We start from the raw sequence: 9168 nt of genomic DNA on the forward strand, positions 1-9168 counted from the left end.
TTTTGGTCAAGGTATGAAAATTTATTATAAGTTTCAAAAAAGTCTAAAGGTTTTGAATATTTTGGCAACTTTTGAATGCATCATAAAATCTTTTATTGACATTTGTTACAGATATTTCAAAAAAAGCAATTAAGAAAGTGAGAGGATGCCTAAAAGAAGATTGAACAGATTGAATATACATGTTTTGTCTGTAAAGATTAGTAGGAAATAAGTGTCTCCAATACAAGAATGTCCAAATCAAGCACATCGATATTTTAAAAGTTGATTCCTTGACTTCAAATAGAACAACAGATTTTTGAAATTTTGTTTATTGACATTTCAAGAAAACAATTGGCTAATTATACCCAATACCTAAAGAAAATTGAACAAATTGAATATACTTTTTTTTAAATTTAAAGATTAGTAGAAAATAAATAACATTATATCATAAATAATAAAATATCTAGGTTATAGAGTTAGAATCAAATATATCAATATTTTGAAAATTGATTTCTTATATTTCTTATTTAAAAAATAAAAACAAAATAATTTTACCTAGATTCATAACCCCAACAAACAGATATAATCAAGAACAGCATAGTTTTCATGTCACTGCCTCTTTGTTGTCCATAGTTTTCATGTGTTGATGTTCATGTGTCTCATAAAAACAATAAAAAGAACGAACAGACATAATCAAGAATAGCATAGTTTTCATGTCACTGCCTCTTTGTTGTCCATAGCTTTCATGTGTTGATGTTCATGTGTCTCGTGTATTTAGATGTCATGTTGGTTTACTGGACTTTTTGTCTCAATAAGGGAAGAGCACCAATAGATAACATAGTTCCAATAACAGTCACCTTATTGTCATGTTGACCCCCCAAGTCATAGTGAAAACACCAATAGCCGATCATTTTTTGTAATTAATTGGCTCATTTGTGCACCACTATTGGGACATTTGTCAACAAGAACTAGCGATAACTGATTCCACAGCGTGCAGAAGCCAGATCAATAGCTATAAACAGTTAAGTCACATACGAAGACAACTGAAAAAAAAAAATCAAAATCCGATGTATGATTTAAGATCTGTAGGTGCGCGAAGTTAGCTATGACGGCTACTGGTGCTCTTCCCCTAGTGGTTCAGCTATTGTAATCATTCCCTTTCTCTTCTTTGCAGTTTCTTCTTGGACTGCTATTTGATTTTTTATTTTTGTACTTTCTTTTCCTTTTGCTTTGTTCAATATAAAAAAAAGGAATAGCATAATAGTCATTAATCTTATGTCTTATCAATGACATTCTACATTAAAACAGTTTTCATAATAAAAAAACATTTTCTTTTCCTCTAGCACTCTTCATGCTGATAATGGATCACCTAATGTGATCAGTTACTGTAAAAAAACATTCAGACAATCCAATTCAAAAACTAGACAAAACAACTTTAATGTAAAACAGGTTTATATATTAGAATTTGACCAGTAGAGACCAATGCATTCTCCACTGATCCTAGTTAAAGGTAATAAACAGGGGTGTAATGAACTGTGCAATACCTCATTGCAACAGGTGCAGATAAAACCTCTTCCTTTAATTTGTGAAGAGCCACAGGCAATAAAAAGCAGACAGGTTATATATAGGGCAATTGGTTGTATTGTTAAGGTGATCTTCTCTTGAGGGAGGATTCACTGAATATACTTAGGTGAAGTTGCTAGTTTCTGCTACCCCAGGCCATTGTATTGTTTTGAAGTACTGAAAGTAATAAATATGACTACCGTTACATGTTTTGAAGAACTCAATAAATATGATAACTGTTTCTGTTTAAAATCGATTGGTTGGTGTTGAGTGTTTGGTTAGATGTATGATTGGTGTTGAGTGTTTTGTCAGCATATAAATTTAGTTAAGTGTTGGTTGAAGTATAATATTTAGATCCAATTGGTGTTGAGTGTTCTGTCATTAGTTAACTGTTGGTCAACACATAATCTGTAGATAGAATTTCAAAAATTCATAATCTAATTTAACATTGTAGGTAGAGTTTATCCAATGTGCAGATCAAATATAAAAATTCATAATCTAATTTAACATGGTACGTACAGCTTATCCAGTGACTGCTTTAACTCACAGATGAATATATCAGATTACAAAGAAAAAAAAAAAAAAAACCCTCAAACTTCCCCTGATTCTTCACACAGGCTCCCAATTCTCCCCAAATTAATTCTTCAATCAGTCTTCCTAATTTCCATGCTCATTCTTCACAGAGACTCCAATTCTCCCCAAATTGAAAAAACAACTGTAAAAAGAACAAGGAAGAGGCCATAACAATAGACTCCCACCCCAAGTTTTGTTCACTCTGCAATTCTTCAATCACAGTCTCCCAATTCTTCCCATATTATTTCTTCAAACATAGACTCCCAATTCTCCCCAAACCAAAATAAAAACTCTGTTAAAAGGGCAGGAAAGAGGCCATAATAATACACTGCCCAACCCAAGTTTTGTTAACTCTGCATCTCAACTCTCGTCCAGAATAAAATTGTAAATATGACAGCACTGTCACAAAATCCATTACCACATATAAAAAATTTAAAGAAAAACTCCATGATCACGAATCCAAGCTATAGATTTATTTTACAGGATTCTTGAATTCAGACGTCATCTTAATCATTCCTGTCAGTATCCGAATTTAAAAGAAAAAAAGACTTTTTTTTTAGCAAAAAAACAAGAACATTAAATGAAAACTTTGGATGGAGAGCAAGAGACAACAGAAGAGTACTAAAGTCAATTAATATCAGAAATTGAAGAAATCCTTTGAAATCTTGAGATAAAATCTAGAAATCAAAATCCTTTAAAATCTTCCGGACTTGCTCCAGAACCACGAAAAGCACCACAGTAAAAGGCCCTTGTCTGGTAACAGTCGGAATAAACCCTTTATAAAGCGCCATAGGACCCTCAGCCTTGACAGTTTTCAGAGCACAGTCAAGGGCACCGGAATAAGGCGCCGGCTGCCCGGGATCTGACTTCATGTTCATGATCCGCGTCTTGATGACATCCACAGGATTCGAAGCCACGGCGGCCACAAATCCGGCCCCAAAACTTGCAGTCACATGAGTACCGATTCCGTCCGCCATTAAATGATGCGAAAGAATGCTCTCCTTGAACTGGTCATAAGAAGCTAACTGCGAAGCCGTCACAATCATAGCCCTCTGCACCGTCAAAGCCGAACCAGTCCAGAGCGAAGTGACGCCCTCCTGCCTGACCATTTGCGCCACCGCATCAGCAACACTTTTGTAATTCCGCCTCTGCTCCAAAGGCAGCCGTCCGTCCGCCTGCATTCTCACCATCGCCACATCCGCAGGGTTTCCCACAGCGGCCCCAATGCCACCGGCGAGCAAACCCGCCGCGATCTTCTTAAACAGGGGAAGGTTAGAACTCCCCTTCTCCTTCCAATTTTCCTTAAAGATGTCATAAAGCCCCATCCTTGTAGTCGAATAAAGCAGTTGCCGCATCATAGTTGCAGAAACCCCAGAAAAGAGCGCCATGGAACCCTCGGTCTGAATCACACGGATCCCTACAGCCAGCGGCCCTCCCTTTGGAGCACCCACATTGAGCTCCCCTTGCAGTTGCATTCGCACTTTGATCAGATCCAGCGGGTGAGTGGAACACCCTGCTACTACTGAGGCTATGCCTCCTTCCACAAAGGCCTTCAACACCATTTTTCTCTGTAAAAAAAGGGGGTTTTACTGTTCTGTTGCCCAGGAAGTGGGTTTCATGACGGGGGAAAACAGGAGGAGATACAGAGGAATGTGAGTCATCACATATGCTCCTCCACTCAGAAGATCGAAGTCATGATTATATAGGTGGAGATGGTGTCAAACAGAGAGATTCCAGTCGTAACGGAAAAGCGCAGGAAAGAGCAGAGAAGCGCGTCCCGAGTCGGAAATCAGATCGATTTGTATTGGACGACGCCGCGTAACATTGACCTAGAATTCCACTGCATTTGCCACGTGTCTGGTCTTTTAGAGTTTGAAAAGTTCTCATTGGTTGTTGAAATTGTCTCATTATTTGGTCTGCCTATTGGTCTTTTTATTAATGTACCATTTTGACACTTCTCTTCTTTCATAGGTAGGTAGAGTTTTAAAAATAGTATATTTGTGAATGGGTCTTTGGTGTGTTGGGGAGTTGAATAGTTCTTATTGAGTTTTTGAGTGCAAGACTTCTATATCATAAAGGATGAGGTTGGAATTGTGCCTTGGATAAATTTGGTGAAATAGTATCCCTTAGTCCTTGTCTCATAGTCGAAGAAGCTTTAACTTAAGACCTATGGTTTAAGATGCTAGAGGTGATATTTTAATAGAAGTGGTCTTCTTATCATGTACCATTTTGACACTTCTCTTCTTTCATAGGTAGAGTTTTGGATCTTTGGTGTGTTCTGAAGTTGAATGGTGCTTAATGAGTCTATTAGGAATAAAGTCTTTTTGAGTGCAAGGCTTCAACACCATAAGGGATGTGGTTGGGATCGTGCTTTAGATGAATTTGGTGAAATGGATACCCCTCAATCCTTGCCTCCTAGTCAAAGAGGTTTTAGCCTAAGACTTGTCCTCTCATATCGAGTAGCTAAAATGACTTTGTGGATGAAAAATCCTCCATAAAAAAATAAAAAAATAAAATCTTATTTTTTATATTAAAAAATTGTAAATTTTTTTAAAATATTTTATTTTGTTAATGGATTCTTAATTTGTTGGTGAAGTTGATTGGTTCTGAATGAGCCTATGAGGGATCAAGTCTTGCCTCAACATCATAAGAGATGAGATCGAGATTGTGTCTTAGGTGAATTTGGTGGAATTGATAATCCTCACTACTCAACTCTCAATCGAAGAGGTTTCAACCTAAAGGTTCATGCCCTTGTATTGACTAGCTAGAACTTATTAATGTACCATTTTGACACTCCTCTTCTTTCATAGGTAGAGCTTCAAAAACAATATATTTTTCCATAAGTCTTACTTTTTATTGAAAAATCTTCTTTGTGTGAGTTTTCAAAAAAGATTTCATTTTGTTTTTAATGGACTCTTGATCTATTGGTGAAGTTGAATGGTTTTGAATGAGCTATGGGGGATCATGTCTTGTTGAGTGCAAGGCCTCGACATGATAAGGGATGAGGTTGGGATTGTGGCCCAAGCAAATTTGGTGGAATGAATACCCCTCAATTCTTGACTCTTAATCGAAGAGGTTTCAACCTAAAAGCTCATGGTCTCATATACATTTGGTTTAGGATACTAGAGGTGACGTTATCATAGAAGTGATCTTTTTATTAATGTACCATTTTGACACTTCTCTTCTATCTTGGGTAGAGTTTTGGATCTTTGGTGTGCTGTGAAGTTGAATGGTTCTTAATGAGTCCATTAGGGATAATGTATTTTAGAGTGCAAGGCTTCGACGCCATAAGAGTTAAGACTAGGATTGTGACTTAGACAAATTTGGTGAAATAGATGTCCCTCAATCCTTGGCTCCTAGTCGAAGAGGTTTTAGCCTAAGACCTATGGTTTAGGATACTAGAAGTGATGTTATTATAGAAGTGGTCTTTTATTAATGTACCATTTTGACACTTTTGTTCTTTCATAAGAAGAGTTTGAAAAATAGTATAGTTGTGAATACGTCTTTGGTGTGATGGGAAGTTGAATGGTTCTTAATGAGTTCGATGGGGATAATGTATTTTTGAGTGCAAGACTTTGACACTATAAAGGATGAGACTGGGATTGATGAAGTTGAATGGTTTGTAATGAGTTCATTAGGGATATTGTCTTTCTGAGTGCAAGGATTCGATACCATAAGGGATGAGGCTGGGATTGGTGAAGTTGAATGGTACCTAATGAGTCCATTAGGATAATGTCTTTCTGAGGTTAAGGCTTAGATGCCATGAGGGATGAGGTTGGGATTGGTGAAGTTGAATGGTTTGTAATGAGTCCATTAGGATAACGTATTTTTGAGTGCAAGGCTTCAACATCATAATGGATGAAGTTGAGATTGTCCTTTAGACAAATTTGGTGAAATGGTTGCCCCTCAGTCCTTGGTTCCCAGTCAAAGAGGTTTTAGCCTAAGACTTGTGCTCTCATATCAAGTAGCTAAAATGCTTTTGTGGATGAAAAATCCTCCATACAAAATAAAAATAAAAAATACATTATGTCTCTATAAGTGTTGTTTTTTATTAAAAAAAGTTATTTGTATGAGTTTTATAAATATATTTTATTTTGTTAATGGATTCTTGATATATTGGTGAAGCCGAATGGTTCTTAATGAGCCTACGAGGGATCAAGTCTTGTTTAGTGCAAAGCCTCAACATCATAAGGGATGAGGCCTAGATTATGCCTTATGTGAATTTGGTGGAATTGATACTCCTCACTACTCAGCTCTCAATCGAAGAGGTTTCAACCTAAAAGTTCATGCTCTTATATTGGGTAGCTAGAAGTTATTAATGTACCATTTTGACACGTCTCTTCTTTCATAGGTAGAGCTTCAAAAATAATATATTTTTCTTGTCTTACTTTTTATTGAAAAATCTTATTTGTATGAGTTTTCAAAAAAGATTTCATTTTGTATTAAATGGACTCTTGATCTATTGGTGATGTTGAATGGTTCTAAATGAGCCTATGAGGGATCATATCTTGTTGAGTGCAAGGCCTCAACATCATAAGGAATGAATTCAAGGATTGTGGCCCAAGAAAATTTGGTGGGATGAATATTCCTCAATCTTTGACTCTCAATCAAAGAGGTCTCAACCCAAAAGTTCATGCTCTCATATACATATTATTATGAATAATGATGTACCAACCTTGCAATCACAACAAGGTTAATATATTGAATGTTGAAGGCTGCTATTGAGTTGCCTTTGGATGTTTGGTTGGTGATGCTCCTGAGAAAGGTTTCTCTACAAGTATATTGCAACCTTGTTGATTTCAAAATAAATGTTGGGCAACTTTTGGAGTGTGCACTATTTCTCCTAAAAGGGTCTTCCCTACATAAATCATTGTGTTTTATGAATGATATCTATTATTATTTTTGTAACTGTTGTAAATATTTCTAAAGTTTTACATAACCCTTATCTTAAAATTTGTGTAGGGGGTTGTTTTGTTATCATATCTTATTTACACACATACACATTATAAAACATATTTTTAAATATTTTTTTAAAAATATTTTATTTTGTTAATGGACTATTGTCTATTGATGAGAATGAATGGTTTTGAATGAGCCTATGAGGGATAAAGTCTTTCTAAGTGCAAGACCTCAACATCATAAGGGATGAGGTCGAGATTATGGCCCAGGCAAATTTAGTGGAATGGATACCCCTCTATCCTTGACTCTTAGTCAAAGAGGTTTCAGCCTAAAAGCTCATGCTCTCACATACATGTACATGCATTCAGTATACACACATACATATTGTTAATAAAAATGAGGTCTCAACCTTGCAGTCACAATAAGTTAATATAGTGCAGGGAGGAGGAGGAGAATGGGTGGTGTAACCCTTGTAGGATTCGAGGGCCCATCCCTCTAGTGGGGGATCTGGAGCCCACACACTTGTTAGGGGTTTCAGGACAACACCCTAAAAAATCACAATTGATATATGTATTGAGAGAGTTTAATAGCTATTAGGTTGTAAGGGTTTGAGGGAAACATTCTCACCATCGCCTCTAGATCTTTGGTTGGTGATACTTTTGAGAAAGCTTGCCCTACAAGTATATTGTAACCTTATTGATTTCAAAATAATACATTAGGAAAATTTTAGAGTGTGTGGTTTTCTTCTAAAAGGGTTTTCTCCATGTAAATTATTTTATTGTGGTATAAATGATATTTTTGTTTATTTCTATTTAATTCATATAACTATTGTCGCAAAAGTTTGCACCCCAACCTTGTGAAACATGGAAACAACCTCCAAGTGTGGGACTTTGCATAGGTGAGGTTGAATCTCCAAAGAAGGTTGGTTTTCTTTCCAATTAGGGTGCAGTGTTGGACCAACCCAACACTTGTAAAGCCTAAGCTAATGATCTAGAGGGGAAAAGGAGAGAAGGAATGTTGAAACAGAAATGAGGGGCGATGCACCTAGATTGAAATATGTTTCTTTCCTTGACTGTGAATGTACAAGACATCAATAAACCATCCAAAAATATACACAAATCTCAATCTAACAAGTATCTTCAAGGAAAAATAGGAAGATTAGAACCTAACTAGATGCTAAGAGGGATTGAGAGATATCCATAGACAACATAGGCAGGCAAAAATTAACACAAATTGAATTCTGAAGACAAAAGAAGAAAAGGTTGCAAAATAAAAGGGTGCATAACACACAATGTATTTGACAATTGAGATGAGGCAAGGTGGATGATTTATTAACATAAAGAAAAGACAATTACAATTGCAGAAATCATAGATCTCTGAAAGAGAAAAGGGAGAAGAACCCCTTGAATATGCTACAAAATTTGTCTTTATAGATCAAGCATAACTTAGATGGAGCATTTCATTTTGAAACCCTAAATTAACTAGGGTTAGGTCATAGAGGAAGGAGGATCAGATTTCACTGATTGATATGATGTTGCATGACTGAAGATATTTTACAAAATTAAGATAAAGCAACAATCCCTAGATTTGGAGAGAATCCCTGCATTTGGATGGCGTATGTTGTCCTTGTCAATCCCAAAAAGTCTTCTACATGCAATAAATGGGCATGAGTGGTTGAGATAAATGTCCACAGAAGCCATGGTGGAGTAATGACAATCATCCCTCAGTCTCCAAAAGTGGTTGGAGTGAGATTGGATCTGATTTGGGTCATCGACGAGATCAGAAACTGATTTTCAACCCATTAGGTCAACAACCACCCCTGGGCACTAATTTGAATTTCAACACTCATTTCAGGTTTAAATTTGGGCCACCCGATCTCTACAACCGAGATTGAGCCACAAAAACATGTTGGCCCCATCAGCTAAAAAACCTTACTGTTGTACCACAACCAAGGATAGAACATAAACCATTGTGATACTGCAATATCCATTACTCAGCCACTGCCAAGTCTGTTGCCATCTTGCGGGGGAAAGAGAATGTTGTCCCCAAACTGTCGCGGTAGAGTAGTAACAAACCTTCACATCACCAACATCCTATCGCCATATCACATGGGTCAAGTGACAGTTAGTCATAACTATTGTGACCCCGCGATAA

General features: G+C 36.6%; 1 protein-coding gene across 1 annotated transcript; it reads right to left on the reverse strand.

Annotated features, from left to right (window-relative positions):
- Nucleotides 1–2721: 2721 nt before the first annotated feature.
- On the reverse strand, nt 2722–3906 carry LOC131060978 (mitochondrial uncoupling protein 5). The gene has a single exon (XM_057994472.2). The coding sequence runs from the start codon at nt 3675–3677 to the stop codon at nt 2793–2795; it is 885 nt and encodes a 294-aa protein (XP_057850455.1). The 5' UTR covers nt 3678–3906; the 3' UTR covers nt 2722–2792.
- Nucleotides 3907–9168: the final 5262 nt, after the last annotated feature.

The sequence above is a fragment of the Cryptomeria japonica genome, chromosome 9, assembly GCF_030272615.1.
Source record: "Cryptomeria japonica chromosome 9, Sugi_1.0, whole genome shotgun sequence".
NCBI lineage: Eukaryota > Viridiplantae > Streptophyta > Pinopsida > Cupressales > Cupressaceae > Cryptomeria > Cryptomeria japonica.